The sequence below is a fragment of the Lagenorhynchus albirostris genome, chromosome 12 (assembly GCF_949774975.1).
Source record: "Lagenorhynchus albirostris chromosome 12, mLagAlb1.1, whole genome shotgun sequence".
Taxonomy (NCBI): Eukaryota; Metazoa; Chordata; class Mammalia; order Artiodactyla; family Delphinidae; genus Lagenorhynchus; species Lagenorhynchus albirostris.
The window spans coordinates 67,758,217-67,779,426 of record NC_083106.1 but is presented as its reverse complement, the minus strand read 5'-3'; the positions used below and the strand labels follow the sequence as shown (position 1 = coordinate 67,779,426).

General features: G+C 38.9%; 1 protein-coding gene across 9 annotated transcripts in view; it reads left to right on the top strand.

Annotated features, from left to right (window-relative positions):
• ORC3 (origin recognition complex subunit 3) overlaps positions 1-19,826 on the top strand; it is a 60,973-nt gene extending 41,147 nt beyond the window's left edge. For 4 of the 9 annotated variants that reach the window (XM_060167939.1, XM_060167938.1, XM_060167942.1 and 1 more), the window contains 8 exons: positions 6,660-6,793; positions 7,827-7,988; positions 9,534-9,613; positions 10,535-10,635; positions 14,581-14,722; positions 16,359-16,475; positions 18,804-18,883; positions 19,421-19,826. In XM_060167939.1, coding sequence (XP_060023922.1) covers positions 6,660-6,793; positions 7,827-7,988; positions 9,534-9,613; positions 10,535-10,635; positions 14,581-14,722; positions 16,359-16,475; positions 18,804-18,883; positions 19,421-19,526 — 922 coding nt within the window. In that variant the 3' untranslated portion in view covers positions 19,527-19,826. Of the gene's footprint in view, positions 1-6,659; positions 6,794-7,826; positions 7,989-9,530; positions 9,614-10,534; positions 10,636-14,580; positions 14,723-16,153; positions 16,328-16,358; positions 16,476-17,617; positions 17,737-18,803; positions 18,884-19,413 lie in introns of those variants that run through there. The other 5 variants (XR_009543847.1, XM_060167940.1, XM_060167943.1 and 2 more) reach the window with 5 other exon arrangements.
• The last annotated feature ends 1,384 nt before the right edge of the window (positions 19,827-21,210 follow it).

The window sequence follows — 21,210 nt, the reverse complement described above, 5'->3', positions numbered from 1 at the left end:
TGTTGCCTTTCTGCATGATGAAGCAGAACACTCATTGCCCTGCAGGATGATTGCTTTTAAATGGTTGCTAAATGATTCTCTTTCTGTCTTAGTTAAGGAAACTTTTTTTAAAAATAACAACCTATAAAGCTTTCAACACATGAAGTATCACAGTCTGTTTTGAACCATTTACGCAAAAGTGATATAATCACTTAATCAAGTTGGTTAAAGATAATAGCTTTTTCAGCATTAATGAAACGTGTCTTAGACGCGTTTGTTTTTCCTTTCTCTTTAAAGTAGTCCAGTGTGCTGGCTTTCAAACTTTTAGACTTTGGTACAGTTTGTTCTCTGTATCTGCAGGTTCCACATCCGTGGATTCAACCAACCACAGATTGAAAATATTAAAAAAAAAAAAAATTCCAAGAAGTTCTAAAAAGCAGGAAAAAAAGCATGTGAATTTGCTACGCACTGGCAACTATTTACATAGTATTTATATTGTATTTGCAATTATGTGCATAGCATTTACACTGTATTAGATATTATAAGTAATCTAGAGATGATTTAAAGTATCTGGGAGGATATGCATAGGTTATGTGCAAATATTATACCATTTAATGTAAGGGACTTGAGCATCCTCGGATATTTGTATCTTCAGGGGTCCTGGAACCGATCCCGCATAGATACCGCGGGACAACTGTATTTACTTTTCAATTTTATTCTATTTCTTTTAAAGTAAATGCTAGATGGAATCCACCAAAATTTGAAAGCATTGTCACACTATCTCCAGTTTCTCTCCTCTCTTCTCTCTTTAGCTGATTTGGTTTGTCCACTCTAGCAATATACTTTGATCAACGTCACCGGCAACCCTCATGTTGCTAAATGTTTTAAATGATCAATTCTGTCTTCATTTGCATTAACCTATTATCAGCATCTAACACAGTTCATCACTGTTTCCTTAATGACTTCTAGGGCCTAGATTCTCTTGGTTTTCCTCTTACCTCAGTGCATGTTCCTCCCCCTCAGTCTTTGGTAATTTCTCTTCTCCCTGACATCCTAACATTATAGTGCCCCAGGGCTTAATCAAGAGCTCACACTTTTCTCCTGAGTGCCAGACTCTTATGTCCATCTACCTGTTGACACCTCCACTTGGATATCTGATATACAGCTCATAGTTAACATGTTCAAAATTGAATGCCTGATCTTCCCCTGAAACCTAGAATCTTCCTGCAGTCTCCCTATCCTTCCAATTGTTCAAAGCCAAAAACTTGGGTTCTGCCTTCAAAATATTCCAAGAACCAAACCTCTTCTTGCCACCTTCCCTCACTGGTACCACCATTGTCCAAGGCACCGTCACCTCTCATCTGGATTATTGCCATCACCTCCTAACTGGCTTCCTTGCTTCCACATATGCTCCCTTACAGGTTTTTCTCAAAATAGCAGTCAAAATAATCCTATTAAAATATGTCAGATAATGTCACTCCTTTGCTCAAAACTCCCGTTTTCACTCAGGGTAAAACCAGCATCTATACAATGACCATACATGATCTAGCCCTTCATTCCCTCTCTCTGATTTCATTGCCTATCACTCGGTCTCGACTTCCACTTGTGTAACCTCAGCCTCCTTGTTTTTTTGCACAGGCCAGACATATACCCACCGTAGGGCCTTTGCATGCATTGTTTTCTCTCAGGAAAAGTTTTTCTCCTACGTTCTTGTATGGCTCTCTTACCTCCTTCACATGTTTGATCAAATGTCATCTCAGTGAGGCCTAATAACTATTTTAAAATTGAAACCTACCTGCCCTCAAACCCTCCCCCCAACTCTGCTCAATATTTTTTCATAATACCAATTTTTAACATATATAGTAATATGAGATAGTGTTTGTTATCTCTGCACCACCCCCCAGCCCAGCTAGAATGTCAGTTTCATGAGGACAGGGTTTTTTTTTGTTTGTTTGTTTTCTTCCCCCGGTACGCGGGCCTCTCACTGTTGTGGCCTCTCCCGTTGCGGAGCACAGGCTCCGGACGTGCAGGCCCAGCGGCCATGGCTCACGGGCGCAGCCGCTCCGCGGCATGTGGGATCTTCCCGGACCGGGGCACGAACCTGTGTCCCCTGCATCGGCAGGCGGACTCTCAACCACTGTGCCACCAGGGAAGCCCAGGACAGGGTTTTTTGATTCACTGAGGTGTATCTTAAATGCCCAGAACCATGCCTGGTATTAGTAAGTATTCAGTAAATGTTTATTGAATGACTGACTGACTGAATGAATGAATGGTTTCTTGACTAATAATGGTTGAAACCCATTTTGAAAACCCAGTTTGAAAAATGCTGGTCTGGTGGCTAGACTCAATCCTAATTTTCTTCTTTTTTTTGGCTGCATTCGGTCTTTGTTGCTGCGCATGGGCTTTCTCTAGTTGCGGTGAGCAGGGGCTACTCTTCCTTGCGGTGTGCGGGCTTCTCATTGTGGTGGCTTCTCTTGTTGGGGAGCACGGCTCTAGGTGTGCAGGCTCCACCAGTTGTGGCACATGGGCTCAGTAGTTGCGGCTCATGGTCTCTAGAGCGTGGGCTCAGTAGTTGTGGCACATGGGCTTTTTTGCTCCATGGCACGTGGGATCTTCCCAGACCAGGGCTCGAACCCGTGTCCCCTGCATTGGCAGGCAGATTCTTAACCACTGTGCCACCAGGAAAGTCCCTCAATCCTTAATTTTCTATTTGGGCTGCTATATGTAACAAACTTTGGGGAGATAAAATTAATTTTTATTTTTTAGTCATTTTTAGTTAATTTTGTTCAGTTAGGTGTGGTTTGTCCAAAGTGCTTGCTGGAGTCACTCTAACAGTAATCTAAATGAAAACATAACAGTACTTTTCTGACATTACCCCTTGTGTTATATAACTTTGAAAGCCAGTCATCCACTGTTGGCAGTTTGTACTTTCAGATTTTTTTTGCAGGCACAAACATATATTAAATCATACTATACAGTGTTCCACAATTTGCATTTTTTTTGTTTTTTGGATTTGTCTGATTGGTTTTTGTCATGGTAGTTTATTTGTTTTGCTCCTAATATTCTACCATGGACATTGTGTCTTGAGATGCACTATAAGATCATCGGTAAGAGCACGGATGCCCAGCCAGACTGGGTTCAAATCCCAGCTTTGCCAACCAGACTCTGGGCAAGTTACTTGAGTCTTCTGTGCCTCTGTTTTCTCATCTCTTAACATGGGAATAATGATAGTATCTCATCATACAGTGTTGTGGAGATAAAATGACGCCTGGTATACATACCTGTGCGTAGAAATATTAGCTGTCATCACTTGTATTACTTCATTATTTATCCCCACTATGTAGTATCCCTTGTTTTGAAAGTGTAACACTTTAATTAGTCCCTTGTTTGATATATGTTTAGATTGTTTCTAATTCTCTATTGTTACAAACAGTAATCACTGAGGGTGAGTTTGTGTTTGCACGTTAGTATATTTATTTCCACAAAATAAGTACATAGACTTTCTGAGTCTAAAATATAAACACTATTGTACACTTGCACCAACAATGTATCAGTATTTATTTCCCTGTACTCTTGCTGATGCTGGATGTTACCAGACTTAAATAGTTTTCTTTTTTTCTTCTAGTAGTTCATGATTGATGGACTGGTTCTTTCCCCTCCCCAACATTTTTATTCTTTCTGAAATATATTGAGGTAATGATCTGTTTTTTTCAAACTAGTTATTTCCAGTACTCCCCATCTCTTCCCCACTGATTTGAAGTGGTACCTTTGTGTCATGTACCGAATTCTCATATATACCTTGATCTCTTTCTAGATTCTTATTTCCTTCTATCGTCCTGTCTATTCCTATACAAAGTACCATCTGATTTTAATCACTGTAGCGTATACCTTTTGATATATTAATAGCCCCACTCACTACATACACTCAAGTATACACACTTTGTTCCTGTTTTAGGAACAATTATTTTTCCAGATTAATTTCAGAGTGATTTTTTTTGGCTTTTAAAAAATGCCCACTGGAATTTTGTTTCAAAAAGTATTACATTTTGGATTAATTTGGAGTGAATTTATATCTTTACAGTATTGAGAGTTAGAACTTAAAATGTCTATTCAGGGCTTTCATTTTTTTGCTATGTCTTACACGTTTGTCATAATATTCTATAGTTTTTGTTTGTTTGTTTGTTTGTTTTGCGGTATGCGGGCCTCTCACTGTTGTGGCCTCTCCCGTTGCGGAGCACAGGCTCCGGACGCGCAGGCTCAGCGGCCATGGCTCACAGGCCCAGCCGCTCCGAGGCATGTGGGATCTTCCCGGACCAGGGCACGAACCCGTGTCCCCTGCATCGGCAGTGCATTGGCAGGCGGACTCTCAACCGCTGCGCCACCAGGGAAGCCCTATTCTATAGTTTTTGTTGCCATTTTGAACATGCTCTTTTTTCCATAGTTTAATGTTAAGACATTGATTACATGTAACTGTAAGGTATTGACGTGTGTGTACATATACACACACATATGTATTTGCCTTATATGCACCCACCCTTTTTACACTCTTTAATACTTCTGTAGCTTTCTTAGACTTTCTAACCTTACCGTTGTATCCTGTGCAAATAATAAATTTCATCTTCCTTTCTGATGTTTGTACCACTTGCTTCATTTTTATTGTTGTAGAATAGATTCTAGAATGATGCTGAATAATAGTGATGATAGCAGGCATCTTTGTTAGTTCTTTGTGTAAATATATATAATTTAATTGAAAAATTTCAATTAATGACTTTATTGGGTTCACATTATTTGCTCTAATCAACCTTACTTCAAGTCTTGTTTTATATTAAACCTGAGAGTACTTGGGAACGTATAAGGTCTTTTGTTACTCTGGAAACAATAAGAACATAGTCTTTGGCTAAGAATAAAAAGAGTAATAACTGTCTGAATCCCTGGAAGTTTATACCTGAGATGAAAGAGCTACCCCTTCCAATCAAATGCCACGTTAAAAATTATGACTGGTAAAGTTAGATTTCAAAATTATGTGACATAATGCCATTTTTTATTGCATCCTGAAAATGAATAATAGGCTGGGCTTTGCCCTCCTCAATATTCAGTTCTGTAAGCTGCAAAGAGATGTGAGGTGTGGCTGCCTGTGGCCTGGGGAGCTAGTCCTCAGGGTGCTTGCTCTTGCAGGTTAGACCTCCTCTAGCGTTTCCTCAGCCTCTGCCCTTACAGCAAGCCAGTGCCCGGGATTCCTTGGAGCCTGGAAATGCTGATCTAGTCTGAGTAGGGCTTAAGTTCGCGTATGACAGATTGTTCAGCCGTATCTGACTTCGAGTTAACTCTCTTCTCTTAATAGTTTGACTCCATCTGGGCAATAGAAAGCCAGAAATTTAAAATAATCTCAAATGTAATCAAGCATTAAATGTGTTGGCTTCATTGTCTTTGACATGTTTGTTAGCTGCCCTTCATTCACAGATAAAGATTACACGTTGGATAATTATTTCACTGTTGTAGAAAGAGGAAGAGAAGATTTTATATTCTTAAAACTAGGGAAAAGTTTACTTTTTTGTCCACCCCTGCCAGTTTCTGTATTTATTGGTTGTGTGACTGTTTTGTTCGTTTGCTTTTGTTCTGGGTCTTTTTTTTTTGTTTTTTGGTGTTTTTTTTGGTTTGGGTTTAAATTTTAGTTGAAGTAACCAGCTTAATTTTGAGGTAATCATAGTCTACTTAGCTTCATTTTTTTCTCTAACTTAGTAATAATAGTATTTTCCCCAAATTTTTTACTATGAAAAATGTCAAACATAAGATAGTTTTCTTACAGAATGACCCATATTCTGGGTTTGGCCGATTGTTTTCTTTCATGATTAATGTAAGAACTTTTAATCATTGTACTTTCATCTGTTACTGAATATGATCTTAGGGGAGAGATTCTATAAGATCCTGAAAACAGGATCTTAATTTTAGAATATCTGTGTTCATTTTCCATGTCTAACAAAGATTTCCTCTGTGGCCTTGAAGGAATTACAGAATCATTCTACCTATGCTATATAGAACAAGCAGAATTGCCTACTAGTTTTAAAGTTCAGTGGATTTACTGATTCGTGTTAACAAAGCCCATAGAAGATATAAAGCCTAGCTAAAATAATAAAGAAATCACTGATAATACTTTTTTGGTCATTTCAAACAGGTTTCATTTAGCATGAGTGTTACATCCTCAGCAGACGTTTCTTGTCTCTTATTTATGTTTAGATCTGAAGGAAAGGGAAACTAACCTTAAATGCCTGCTGTGTGGTAAAAGCACTGTGCTCATTCAAATGCATCTTCTTATTGAATTCTTAAGCTTCCATCTGCCTTGTGAAATAGGTGAGTTCCTATTTCCATTTCACAGGCAAGGAAGCCCAAAGATCAAAGATGTTTAGTAAAGTGTTCTGTGTTACAAACATAGTAAGTGCCAGAACCAGGCTATGAACCCAGAGTGTAAACTTTCCAAGTTGAGCTTTATCATGAGAACTCTTCTGAATACTTCTGAATATCACATACATTGAGGAAAGTCTCCCCCCAAAAAGTTGGTAGCTACCAATGAAGCATTTTATACCATCTTCTTCCGACCAGAAACATTTAAAATGTAGACAGTGTTTTTTAAGTACATGAATTTTCCAGTTATATTACATCTCCTGTCACTGATTCTGTTCTAGGATGTTGGCAAAGGATGAACTGATGGCCATGCTTCAGAAATGTTTCAAGGTTTTTAAGTCCTCTTCTGAAAAGCAGCTTGGCAACACAGCAAAGAGAATAGAGGAGTTCCTGGCCCAGTTTCAGAGCCTCGATGGTGAGAATATAATATCTGGCCAATTCTACTGGCTATGACAGTCATTTAACTATAAAATAACATGGAAAACCCCACATTCTGATGTGTTGAGAGATGAAGAGGTAACGTAGTTTGTGATCAGTCAGTATACCAAGCCTCAGAATAGCACAACGTGACAACTAAGCCAAATGGTTCTCTTCCAGATTTGGTTTAAACAATGAAAACTATCAGATGGGCAGGAAAGAAATTTCTTTCCCCAGATGGACAGTTTTGAGGACTTACCTTAGGGGAGAAAACAAAAAAGGGCAGCAAAAAGAAATCAAAAAGATTGGAGAGAGTAGCAGGGCATCATAATTAAGGACTCCTTTTAGATGTTTTTCTTAAGCATTTCATCAAGTTCTTTATAGATTTCAAAAACACTGCATAAATTATTTGTGAGCCTGAAAATTAATAGCTGTGAACTGCTTTCACAGCAGCGAGGCTCGTTGGCATGCTGATTACCAAAATATGCATGAGGTTTGCTTCAATCAGGTTTACAAAGCTTGAATCTTTCAGTCCTCAATGAACTGCGGCAGCCTGGCATTCCTCAGTGTTGGAGGAGGGCACAGTTTCCTTTACCTTGCGTGACCTGCGCAGGATTCGCTGTTTGCCGAACGCTGGGATGCCTGCCTGTGCACAGGCAGCCTGTTCAGCGTTCCGATGCTCCAGGACTTCTTTGTTCTGAGGGGGCTCAGTGGATTGATACTGATGTTTAACTTTTCATGGGCTCTTCCCTTGCTCTGTTTCTAGCACCAAAGTATAGTACTCCTTCAGTAAAACAAGCAAAATGACTGTGCACTTCTTATTTTCCCCTATTGAGGGAAATTTTTAATGGGGTCTGGGGAAAAGAGGCAACTTGGTGTATAAGCATACGGATCGAACCAAGGCATGGTGAAAACATTGCACTTGGAATGTCCCTATCAATCCTTTCTGTGTTTGGCAAGTGTCCCTTTGTCTTTAAATCCTTTAGATTTAGGAAACGTCTTTTGCTGAATCCCTCCCTCTCTCTCCATAGCTGCAGCGCTAGGCCCCATGAGTGCTGAGCCAGTGCAAGATGAAAGAGCCAGCCTACTTGACTGGAGGGGCATGAGCGTGAGGAAGTGCCACCCCATGGTACCAGGGGCTCCCTCCAGATCACGCGCAGGCATTATTGCTCTGCAGTGCCTTTGCAGGACAAGTGAGCCGAACCATTTTCAAATCATAAACATTTTAAAGGGCTGGAAATTGGTATCATAGAGATTATTGAGTCCAGCTGCTACAGAAACTAAAGCCCAGGAAGAGGAAGGAGCTTGCTTGAGATCTCGTAGCTAGCTAGGGTAGTACCCAGCCTGGAGCCCACCTCTTTCTTAATCACCAGCTTATTGTTTTTTTTCTCATGGAGTCACAGTCGCCACCTAGTTAGGGTCACTGGGACAGTGAGGGGCTGCCCTTAAGGATATAAACAGGGTAAAAGACTTAGAAGAATATAAGATAAATTAGGTAAATTTCAGTCTTTTACAAAATCAGACTCAGGGATTTTTGTAAAATGAAACTGCAGATACTATAATAATTTTAATTAGAGTTCATGTAACATAAGCTAGTGAACAAATCCTGTGATGTGCTAATATTAAATAAAGGAACACAGCTTTTAGAAATGGGAAGGTTGGTAATTAAGATGATTAACTGAAGAATAAAGAATTTTGTAAGTTGAAGCAAAACGAGTGTCTTGAATAAATGTACTTTTCTGTTTTCAAAAGTGGCACGTTATTAATAATAAAGTGAAATTAACCCCACCCTCCCATATTGGACAGGCGTACAGTTTGACTGTATGCTATCTCTAGTTCCTTGACAGTTATTACACATTACAGTTTAGGTTTAAAATTACATTTGGAGGGTTAAGTAGGTCAGAGTGTCATATCAGATTTATTTTTAAGGCTCTGCTACATGTTAATGAAATGGGACAGAGAATTTCTTAGATATTTTAACCTTAAAGCATAGCTTTCTTGAACCAAGATTTATCAATAGCTAAAAAGAAATTTATTCTTCGAGAACAAGGCAGATTCTCCGGCTGCATCTTCCTGTCTTAGGTTTGGCCAAATAAGCCATGTGAGTGTGAGGTTCCTAAAACGTGCCCTGCACCAGGGAGAGGCTGTTAGAACCTCATGTTCTCTGGAAACACAACTACACCTTTTACCAGATACCGTTTTCTGTTTCCTTTGCTAAAGAACCATGATGCAGTTTGTATTTCAGTAGATTATTTCAAAACTTATGCACTACCGACTTCAGACTTAAATAGCATGTCAAATATAGAGAATGGGAAGATCCAGGCCAAGTTTTCCAGGGTGTAGGTTTGTATTGTTTACATCAATCATGGCATAATCAAAGGACCATAATTTAAATTTGTTTGTTTTTTAAAAGCTATTTATAACAGCACAAAGATTTGGAGATTTTTTTTCCTATTGGTTTGAGGGGATTTGTTTGTATTTTGTTTTGTTCTCACTGTTGGTCACATCTTTAAAATTCAGTAGCTGGTTTCTTTGAAGACCTCTCTGCAGCATAACTTATGTAATATTTATTGACCTTCAGCTTCTGGAAGAAATCATTTATGTGATGGAACCTTGATCCCCTGCCACATTAAAAAAAAAAATGGATGAAACTTTATTTCCCTTGGAGTAGTAGAAATGTTTGTTCTCTTAAATGGATTTACCCAAGCTGCTGTATGTTGGTTTTGTATTAAAAGCAGAAGCCAAAGAAGAAGAAGAAGATACTTCTGAGTCACAGTCAAAGGGACTTCAGAAGACAGACCTCTATCATCTTCAGAAGGTCAGAGCACTTTCTTATCCTTCCAGCCACATCCCCTGATGTTCCCGTGTGCTCTAGATTAGCTCTGCCTGGATGTTTTTGTTTTCATTTTTAAACCACAACTAGGAACAAAGCAGACTTTGTAACTCACTTATAAATTGAACATCCTGTTTATTCCACTGCTATCCTCATTCTCCATGTAGAAGTTGGCGGAAACTGTTCCGATAGCCTCAGAGAGAAAGAGAATTAACTAGTAATAAGGGAAAATGGGAACCTGGTTGCAAAAAGGAATCTGATTATTTATCTGATGTATTTGTTTTTCAGTTTGATCAAATTGAGAGGTTCAGAAGAGACTCTTTAGTTTTAGATATTTTTCTTGATTTTTTAAAGAAATGCATATTGAGTATAGAGCAGAAATTGAGCCACAGTGTGTCTAGTGTAGCCTTTTTCAGATAGTTCTAACTTTAGGATCTTGGTTGTCAAAGTAAAGAACCTTCTGTAAACCATGATACCAAGTTATGAGGAACGTAGAATAAAATATCAATCTAAGCAAACCAAAGCATATGGAATCTATTCTGTTAGCATGGCAAAGAGCAAGCGTTTTCTCTTCTTCTTGGAAGTCCTTTTCTCAAATGAATTAGTGGCTTGTGGCTCGTGGGCGCTCTGCCCTATAACTTAGTAGCGACGTAAGCTGCCCTTCTCCTCTTTCTCTGAAAAGTCACTTTATATTTTTTGAAGCAAAATACCTAGGAGGAGAGATTCTTCCCAGTCTTGAAAAATAAAAGATAAACACAACCCCTATTGATCTGGTTCTTTTTCTGTACACTCTGTCGTATGGAAAGGGCATCAGCTGCCTCTGCCTGAGCAACAGAGCTGCCCTCTGAGGGGCTTTCTGTCTCAGAATCACCAGAAACAGAACAAGGTGTGTTCTTTCATCCATAGTCATTATTGGAAATGAAGGAGTTAAGAAGAGCAAGTAAGAGGCAGACCAAGTTTGAAGTCCTCAGAGAACAGCTTGTGAGCTTCATCGACAGTCTGGCGCGGTGAGTCTGTTGTTGCTTTTCAGAGCTAAAAATCAGGCTATTTGCCCAAATAACACTGGTGTGATAACTGTCCGCAGCCAGTCCGGGACACTTCTGGGTTAGGCTTTTTGCTCCTCGAGGCCCTCCGTCCAGCGCAGACTTGTAATTTTATTCCTTTCCCATCCTTATTAAGGTCACTCAGCAGATGGCTTAGTTCATTCTTTTACTGCCAGTTCAAGAACATAGGTTTAAATTTGATGTAGTTCATTAGGCCTGGGCGGGGGTGAGGATGGAAACAGAACAGGAAACAGAAAAGTGAGTGTTTTCCCCCTAGTAGCAGAGTGTTTGCCTTACACTTAATCCTTGCTCTGTCTTTGCTCAGAGTATGTTGGATCTGGGCCAAACCCAGAAAACAGCCGAGCCCAGCTGTAATACCCTATTTTATCCTGAGTAAAGGGTTTCTAATTCTGAGGGATACCAGTGTAACTCTGGATCATGTCAGCACAGACGCATGGTGAGCAGGGTACTCAGAGTCAGTTTAGAAGTCCACCAGTCCTACCTGTATTTTAAGGTGATTCCTTTTTTGGGAAACCCAGATCATTCTGATATTTGGATTTCCCAAAAGCCAGCTCTGTGTAGCTCTTTAAAATCATACATCTCACCTGCAGGTGGGACATGCCATATAGGAAAAAAATGAGAGGTCTGAAAAATAAAATGATTTAATAGTTAAATAGGGAAAAAACTGTTCTTTGTCATTGCTTATTCTGTTTTTTAATGGCAATTCAAACTCAGCAGCAGGCTAGGCACTGACTAGAATCAAGTACTAAAAAAAAAAAGCAGCTCAGTTATTGAAGACAAAGAGTGGTTTTCTGATAAATTGCCTGTCCTTCTTGAAAGTGAAGAGCTCCATTTTCCAGGACAGTTTTGGGGCAGAGTCATTGTTCCTGGGCACTGGGGAGAAATTACTAATGTCAGGACAGAGGTCGAAACGATCAACCAAGTATGACAAAAGGAAGGTTAAAGTGAGAGAAATGGGTCATATAAAAGTGACACAGTGCAATTCTAAAGTGACCTACTGGCTAGAAATGACCTTGGAAAACTCATAGAATTAACCTTGCCATACTGGGCCTTCCTGTTCTTGTAGTTTCTAGCCCCAAGTTTCTGGTTTTTCCCTTTTACCAAGTTGAGACCATTGTAGTTGCTAAAAATGATTTTACAGTATAATTTGGCATAATTTATAGGTCAAATGTCATGTTCCTTTCTGCATTCCCACAAATCCCAAATTGTAGGGTTGGAAGCCAACCAACCATTCCCCTTTTATGATCTTTGACCTAATATGCCCGACTTTTCACCTTCCTGAGCAGTTATTGAAATAAAGCTGGGCATGATTGAAATGTGTTGTATTGTGAAATCACAACAATTTCCATACTAGGATTTACTATCTTTACCAAGCTTGAGTGTCCCAGCAGGGAAGAGATGAGGACTGTAGTATGTTAGAGCTAAATGGGACCTGAGGACTCATGTGGCAGCTAAAGCCCAGAGAGAGGCTGTGACTTTTGGAAAGTCACATAGTTAGTCCCGGTCTGCTGACATCTTTCAGAAGGCCCGCTCTCTTTCCCCACACAGTCCCCAAAGACCACACCACAGATGTTTGAACAGAGCTTGGAGTTCTGGAGAAAAGCGGCCCTTGAAAGATCACTATAAGCAACAGACTCCAGGAAGTAGAGTTCCCCGTACACCATGAGCAGCTCTTGCTGAAACTACTGAGAAATGAGAATAAGTTGCTGCTTTCTAAGTTACTGTTTTCACCAAAGTACAAGCTTCAACCTTGTAGCCCTTGTGGATACTAAGTGGTCCTACCAGCTCCCCCCAGACCACCGCCTCTTTTGCTTGTGGACTCTGCTCTGAGTCTGAAATGAGCGTCATGCTGAGCTCCAGTGCCAGACTCACTGCTGATGTCCGTGCCAGTCTCCAAATTTGGAGCTGGATAAAATTCCAATATATGATGATGTTTTGTCAGTATTTTTCAACTAACATAGCCCAGTGGAAACAAAATACAGGCAGGTATTTAGACTCTGGAGGTTCTTTGAGGATATCTAAAAAGGCCTTTTGCCTTGAGAATTATCTGAATCTCTAAAAATTAAATAAAGATGTTGAAAAGGGAGAGGAGGACAAATATGAGACAAAATTTTTTCTGAAATTGACTCTTATCTGGTTGCCTTGTTAGATTTCCAGTTCTTATTACAGAGCAAGGACTCCAACGTGAACTTTTAATGACCATTATGTATAATGATTGGGGAGAAAACAGCCTGAGGTTGGGATAGGAAAAGTTTATGGTCAGAAATTACAAATGGGTAGCCAGCCATCCAGGGAGGCAGCTCGCATCACAGAAACCATTCCTGAGACTACAGCTAAATAGCTTAATCTCGAGTCAGATGTAAGCAGTACTTGAGGTATAGAATGCTGGTTCTTAGGGCCAAGTCAGAATCCTAATGCTTTTTGCACATGGGTTTTATTCCAATGACTCTGAAGAAGGAGCAGCATCTGGAAGCTAAATGAGCAGGGGGCCAGGAGCTCTTGAGACGGGCAGGACGGAGATGGTGGGGAGGGAGGGACATGGGTCATACCCTCTCTGCGTCCTCTCTTCCTCAGAGCCAGACCACACGGGAGGAGCAGGTGTGGTGGGATTTTTCTAGGCCCTGCTATCCTCTCCAGGAGGGAAGAAAGCCAGGACACCAGAAAGAAGAGTAATTTCCCCAGTGGCTGGGCTGAGGGAGCTGCTTGGTTCTGCCTGCACCGGTGGGAAAGGGAGCTGATACAAATCTGTCATGTGACCAAAATACTTTAGGCCCGGGACTAACTAAGCCCCAGAAATCTTTATGAAGGCATGTGAGTTAACTGCTTTAATCAAGTTAGTGACTTATTACTCTGTCTTTGGGTTATCGGTGCCACAGCTTCTCCCTTCCAGTTTGCTACCCTCTAGGCCACCCAGGAACCATGTACTGTCACAGCTCATACCAGCTGATAGGCTCATTACATATTCAGATGAAATTTTTAATGGTTTATCTTTTAAGTTCAGATTTCATTAAAATTGGTTTATTGTCTAGCTCATAAATAAGACAGAAGAATCCCAAGTTACAGTGGTATTTTTTTAATAATTGAAATTTTAATGATAAATGATTTCCTTGTTTTTAATACTCTGAAGCTAAAATTTAGCCTTTTCTGCCTATAAAGTAAGGAGGAAGTCTAACACATAAAAAACTTTACCTGTATTACTTCTATGAGAGACATCTCTGTGATCAAAAAAGAATTTCCTAAACTCTTAATTCCAGGTCTGAGGCCGTGTTTAACACTGCCAGGAGTTAAATGTGTGCTATGAGAAGGAATATGGATATCTCTTGTTTCCTAAATAATTTAAGAAAGTATTCATTTATACTTTAAGAAATTCTACCTTAAAGATTTTGAGCAAAGTGGGAAGCAGCTGCATAGCACAGGGAGATCAGCTCGGTGCTTTGTGACCACCTAGAGGGGTGGGATAGGGAGGGTGCGAGGGAGACGCAAGAGGGAGGGGATATGGGGATATATGTATATGTATAACTGATTCACTTTGTTATACAGCAGAAACTGACACACCATTGTAAAGCAATTATACTCCAATAAAGACATTAAAAAAGAAAAGATTTTGAGCACAAATGTAATTTATATACATTTGTTCCTAGAAGTTTAAATCAGAACTAAAATATAGTTTCTCGTACACCAGAGAGTCAAAGTTTTAAACAATATTACACGGAGAGGTGGCATTCTGAGTGCAGCTGCACTGGATTTGATATTTGGTTGGTTTTGGCTATTGTTGATTTTGCTTTTTCGGTAAGTTGCTCAGCCCTCTACAGAGGACTGACAAAAGTGGTTTATTGAAAATAGACCTGTGCTTATCTAAAAGCTGATACCTCACTTTGGTGGTTTCAGAGAATACCTCCTGCTTCCAGAGACACAGCCTCTGCATGAGGTGCTGTACTTCACTGCTGCCCACACCCTTCGCCAGCACCTGAACGCTGCCCCGCGGATCGCCCTCCATACCGCACTCAACAACCCATATTATTACCTCAAGGTAAGAAGCAGTCATTTCTCTGACAATTTAGTTCAGACTCCAGGCTTTATGTATCACAAAAATATTGTAAATTTGCAGTTCTAATGAGCAGGGAACTGGCAGCTCAGGGTTGCACCTCTTTCAGATATTTTAAAAAATTCTTTAGATTTTTAGAGGGCTTTTTCTAAGCAAATGAACTAACACTGCCAACTTTTGATCATGCGTAATTGTCTTCTCCTTCATGTGATAAAACCAGATCATAGGCACTAAGACTTGAGTATAATGCTACTACTCTTGAAAATAAAGGAAAGGTTTCTTACAGACATAACAGCAGATAATAGGTCAAACCATATGGCCCAGTGAAATTCCTTAAAAGAGCCAAATGATTGTTTCTGATGCAAAAAAAAAAAAAAGGAATTTCATCTTGGATTTTAAACCAAAGAAAGATCTGCTCTGAGAGTATCTCCAGAGCTGAGTATAGAGGACAGCCAGCAATATGCCAGGGATAAAACTGCTAAACTCCAGACACATTTGCCAGTTCCAAGTTGTTCTTTAAACGGAGAGTTCAAGACAGTTGAGTATTTTTAAAACTAACTTTCCTGTGACCAGGTAATATCATTTTAAACAGCTCAGTAAGCTATATTTCGGTTATATACACACACACAAAGTAATTTCCTGATAATTTGCTAAGTTAATATTAAATTGTTAATTTGTTAATAAGTTATCAACTCAGTTAAACACCTTGAAATCTTGCAACAGAGGATACTTAAGAAGTGACTCCATAAAACATATGAAGAGAGTTCCGAGGTATTGGTTTCCTGTCCAGAATGGCACACAAACATGCTAATAAGCCTTACAAGAGAGTACTGAGTAGGAAGATGTAAATCAGTGATTTTTCAATGACGGTGGTAGTGGGGTACTTGAATAATTTCATATTTAAGGCACAAAATATCAATTATTTTTATTATATAAACCACAAATTAAAACTCCACATAATCTGTCTTTTCGGCTAGTAGTAAGTCACGGAAGAGAACTGGTGCAATTTCAGCAGTTTTGGGAAGGATATAATTCCCATGTGTATGTTTGAGAGAGATTTTGTTTCTTAATAAGAACCATCATTTTCACATAGGTTGAAAAAACATTGATGGTTTTGTAGAGGTTAGGATCTGCAGTGTTGACAGCAGTCTTCTTTGAGAGATAACTTATATCCCTGGTAGTGGTGTGTTGGTATTTATTAATACAGTATAGTAATTGCTAGAATTCATGTAATTACAAATGTTGGAAGTGGCATTTTATTGAAAATCCACAAAATTCCATAAACTTTTATGGAAACCAGAAATGCATTAGAGTCTCAATAGTGAATAATGTATGATTAAAATGAAAAAAATTAATAATTTATGATGAGAATGAAGAATATGCTTGTCTTCTCTGATCCTGGCTGTATTCATCTAGTGATTAGGAGCTAGAGGGATTTTGACCAAGACCTCATCCTAAACAACCAGCTAACTATTGGAGAGTAGGTGCAACTCACAAAATAAAGGAAACCAAAGACTACACTTATTGGCTTACTAAATTCAGGTTAGCAGGTTAATTAATGTCTGATTTTGTTCCTCATCATTTCTGAAAGGTAGTTATCTTAGTTTACTGTTATTTTTAGAATGAAGCACTGAGAAGTGAAGAAGGTTGTATTCCAAATGTCGCCCCAGACATCTGCATAGCATATAAACTGCACCTGGAGTGCAGCAGGCTAATCAACCTTGTGGACTGGTCGGAGGTAGGTCAGGGGGAAAGAGCAAGCTGTCTATGTGTCTAACCATCCATGACAACTTTCCTGGAATGTTTTTATGCTTTTGGTACTTTGAAACTCATCTCTTATTTTTTCAATGCCCTGTCTTTGGTTGGAAAGCATTATAAATCACCTGGCAAGTTTCTCCAGAAAAGCAGCTCACTGCTCAACAGTCCCACACAAAACCCCTGCACTCTGATCCCACACCCTCAACCGAGCCAATTCTGCATCCATGCCAGGTCAAAATAAGTACATTTTAGTATGTTTAGCAAAAGCTAAACAGTTTAGGTCAGTTCCGTTATTCCACAGAATAAAAAAGTACATTATTAACTAGCATTTCCCTTATTGCATAAAAGAAAAGATTGGAATAACTACACAAAAGTTAACTCTGTTAAAGGCCCTATTTGATACATGTCACCATTTAAAAATATGCATAATCGGCTGCTTCCAAGAAAAATAGGCATTTTCCTGGGAGATGGAGGTTGGAGTAGAGGATACAGGGCATCCTTTGCTTTTCAACTTTGAATAGTTTTGCTACCTGTTTTTCTCTGCACGTTTCTTAATTCTCTGAAATATAAGATTATTCAGAAACCATTCCATTATCTTCTAATTTTTTTTTCTTATGCAGAGAGCTCAATACTTTATTTAATAGATCTTTATTGTAGTGTAATTGCTTCACAAAACTGTGTTAGTTTCTGTTGTACAACAAAGTGAATCAGCCATATGCATACATATGTCCCCGTATCCCCTCCCTCTTGAGTCTCCCTCCCACCCTCCCTATCCCACCCCTCTAGGTGGTCACAGAGCACCAAGCTGATCTCCCTGTGCTATGCGGCTGCTTCCCACTAGCTATTTTACATTTGGTAGTGTATATATGTCCATGCCATTCTCTCACTTCGTCCCAGCTTACCCTTCCCCCTCCCTGTGTCCTCAAGTCCATTCTCTACATCTGTGACTTTATTCCTGTTCTGCCCCTAGGTTCTTCAGAACCTTTTTTTTTTTTTAGAGTCCATATATATGCATTAGTATATGGTATTTGTTTTTCTCTTTCTGACTTACTTCACTCTGTATGACAGACTCTAGGTCCATCCACCTCACTACAAATAACTCAATTTCATTTGTTTTTATAGCTGAGTAATATTCCGTTGTATATATGTGCCACATCTTCTTTATCCATTCATCCGATGATGGACACTTAGGTTGCTTCCATGTCCTGGCTATTGTAAATAGTGCTGCAATGAACATTGTGGTACGTGACTCTTTGAATTATGGTTTTCTCAGGTTATATGCCCAGTAGTGGGATTGCTGGGTCGTATGGTAGTTCTGTTTTTAGTTTTTTAAGGAACCTCCATACTGCTCTCCATAGTGGCTGTTATCAATTTACATTCCCACCAGCAGTGCAAGAGGGTTCCCTTTTCTCCACACCCTCCCCAGCATTTATTGTTTGTAGATTTTTTGATGATGGCCATTCTGACTGGTGTGAGGTGATACCTCATTGTAGTTTTGATTTGCATTTCTCTAATAATTAGTGATATTGAGCATCTTTTCATGTGTCTCTTGGCCATCTGTCTGTCTTCTTTGGTGAAATGTCTATTTAGGTCTTCCACCCATTTTTTAACTGTATTGTGTGTTTTTTTGATATTGAGCTCCATGAGCTGTTTGTATATTTTGGAGATTAATCCTTTGTCCGTTGTTTCATTTGCAAGTATTTTCTCCCATTCTGAGGGTTGTCTTTTTGTCTTGTTTATGGTTTCCTTTGCTGTGCAAAAGCTTTTAAGTTTAATTAGGTCCCATTTGTTTATTTTTATTTCCATTACTCTAGGAGGTGGGTCAAAAAAGACCTTGCTGTGGTTTATGTCAAAGAGCGTTTTTCCTATATTTTCCTCTAAGAGTTTTATAGTGTCTGGTTTTACATTTAGGTCTTTAATCCCTTTGGAGTTTATTTTTGTGTATGGTGTTAGGGAGTGTTCTAATTTATTCTTTTACATGTAGCTGTCCAGTTTTCCTAGCACCACTTATTGAAGAGGCTGTCTTCAGCCTCTTGTATGTTATTAAATTAGGTGACCATACGTGTGTGGGTTTACCTCTGGGCTTTCTATCCTGTACCATTGATCTATATTTCTGTTTTTGTGTACTTATTTATAGTGATCATCAGTGTAGTTTTGAGACTCTGAAATTTGGTATCAGTTTTTAAAATGTGTCAACTACGAGCAGCAGCAGTGCTTGACCTGGCTTAAATACAGAGCCTTCAAGTGCCATAAGAGATGTCTGGCAGTGGCAGAGATTTTTATCTTCTTTCTTCCTCTCTCTCAAAAGGCCTTTGCAACAGTTGTGACAGCTGCTGAAAAAATGGATGCAAATTCTGTAACCTCAGAAGAAAGGAATGAAATTATCCAGTATCCTTTAAAATCAGTTCTACAGTGTCCAAGTAAGCATACAGAATAGTTTATAGTTTCTCCAGATCTACATTAGAGATTTAACCATACCATCCCAAGATAACTCGTTTCTAAATACTTATTCTGAATTTAAAATGGCCCAAATCTAAACTATTTGGTCTAAAACTTATATAAAGGTCATATTAAATGGTCATTATTGAATTCTCTATTTTTCTAAGGTTATTAATATACTTTAAGAAGTTGGCAGGGAAGCAATTTTCGTACTCTGAAAAATGAGAACCAGACAAGTGTTACACACTTTTCCATTCGTGTCTTATTGACAGTAGAGTCTAATTACATTTAATGTTTTCAAGTGTTACACACTTTTCCATTCGTGTCTTATTGACAGTAGAGTCTAATTACATCTAATGTTTTCCAGTAAGGGTTTTAGTCTAATTTAGTAGTATGTATTCAGTTTACTAAATCATGTTTTAACATTGAGATTTTAACCCCTTTTTGTCAGAGTACATGGTGAATTTCCTTAGCTATAGCCTCCAGTGCTCGGTTTATTAGAGCTGTTTCTGAACTAGAACTTTTAGGATTTATAAAACCTACCAAACAGAAGACTGACCATGTGGCAAGGCTAACATGGGGAGGCTGCTAGAAAGCAAATGAGTGAAGCCAGAAAGACAGCATTTAGCTTAAGAGTAAAAGGAGACCAATCATATTTACACACCGGTAGAGGAAGATTGCTTGGGAAGAAGCATAATGTGTAATCCCTGTGTGATGTTTAAACAGAAAAGTAGACTGTTAATCCCTATCAGGAATGTATCAAAGCACCTTTGGAGTACTTTAGAATCCAACAAATAACATGCTAACATTGCAAGTAGAACCTCTCTCAGAGTATCACTGCAATTTTCATTCATTAAGAAATTATGAATAAATTGTTCTTGAACATACATAATGTATAAATGTAATAAATTCCTTTGTCTAGGGGTTTCTATTAATATGCATTTAATTTAATAGTACTTATTCCTGCTCCCCCAGTTTCTTGCACTGGCATTCCTCACTTTAGTAAATTATGTAGTAAGATAAAGATTCTAGAGGTTTCTCCTAGTAACTACAGAGGTTCTAAAACTTCCTCTGCTGCCCCATTTCCTTTAGTCATACAACTTAAAAAGCCCCAAGTTGTTTGGCTTTATGCTTAAAGGCAGTAAATATTCTACATCAGGAAGACCCATCATGGAGTCTTAGAGCCTCTAAGGCCTTTACAAATCACATCAACCTTTTAAGACACAGATGAAATGACATCTGAATCTCTTCCATGACAAGAACTCATTAAGACAATGAAACAAGGAGACCTCAAGTTCATTATTTAATATTCTATTTCCAAGAGAATTCTGGGATGTGTCTTTAAGTATACTCACTAACATACCAAAATTACCATGCAAATATGACCAGGAGAAAAAAAGTCCAAATTCAGTGAAGACTGTTTTAGTTGCAAACCTTAGAACTGTGTACTTGCAGGTCTTTTTGTGTGTGTTTGCTTTGAGGACAAATTTAATGTATAACTAATTGTTTTTAAATTTAATATAAACTTTATAACTTAAACTTCATTAATTCTGGAGTGTAAAGGAGGTATTATGAGTATAAAGGGCATCTTAGCCCTCTGGCAACAGGGTGGGCCAAGATGACATTAATGGATAAATGCTCCCTTCCCCACTTCCTGCTCCAAAAACTAAAAGTGCTAGATGAAATATACTCCAAAACAAATCATCAGAATGTTGCCAGGGTTAAAAAGAAAGGTAAATCCCAAGGTACCAGAAATAATTACAAGCCAGAGCAGAAAGTGTCTAGCCCTACAAAGCTTTGAGACAGTTACCAGAGTAGCATTAGTTCAGATAGATTAGGTCTTACTGTCTTCATCTAAAAGATGCCAGGATTTCTTACTCAGTAGAATTTTAAAACATGTACATATGCACAAAGGGCTGTCAACTTGGAAAGTAAGGAATTTATGATATGTAAACATAAACACCACCACCAATAAGGAAGAAACTGGACAAATAAGAGGCTTTTGACACCTTGGAATCCATGTGTTAGAGGCAGAGCCTCTGTCACCTAGGGGTCCCTGAATGAGGGCATGGAGCAGAGCCTCTGCCAATGCTCATGATCAGAGCAGAGAATAGATTTCTACTGTGTGAAGTTTTCCACGATTTATCTTAACAGCAACTAGGTCACTATTTTTTCTCAATATTCTCTAGCCATTCCCCTCCAATCAGAGGTGTCCTCAATCATGTGTTTCATTTTTGACTATGGTTGGTAAAATCTAGGGAAAGAACGTGTGAATG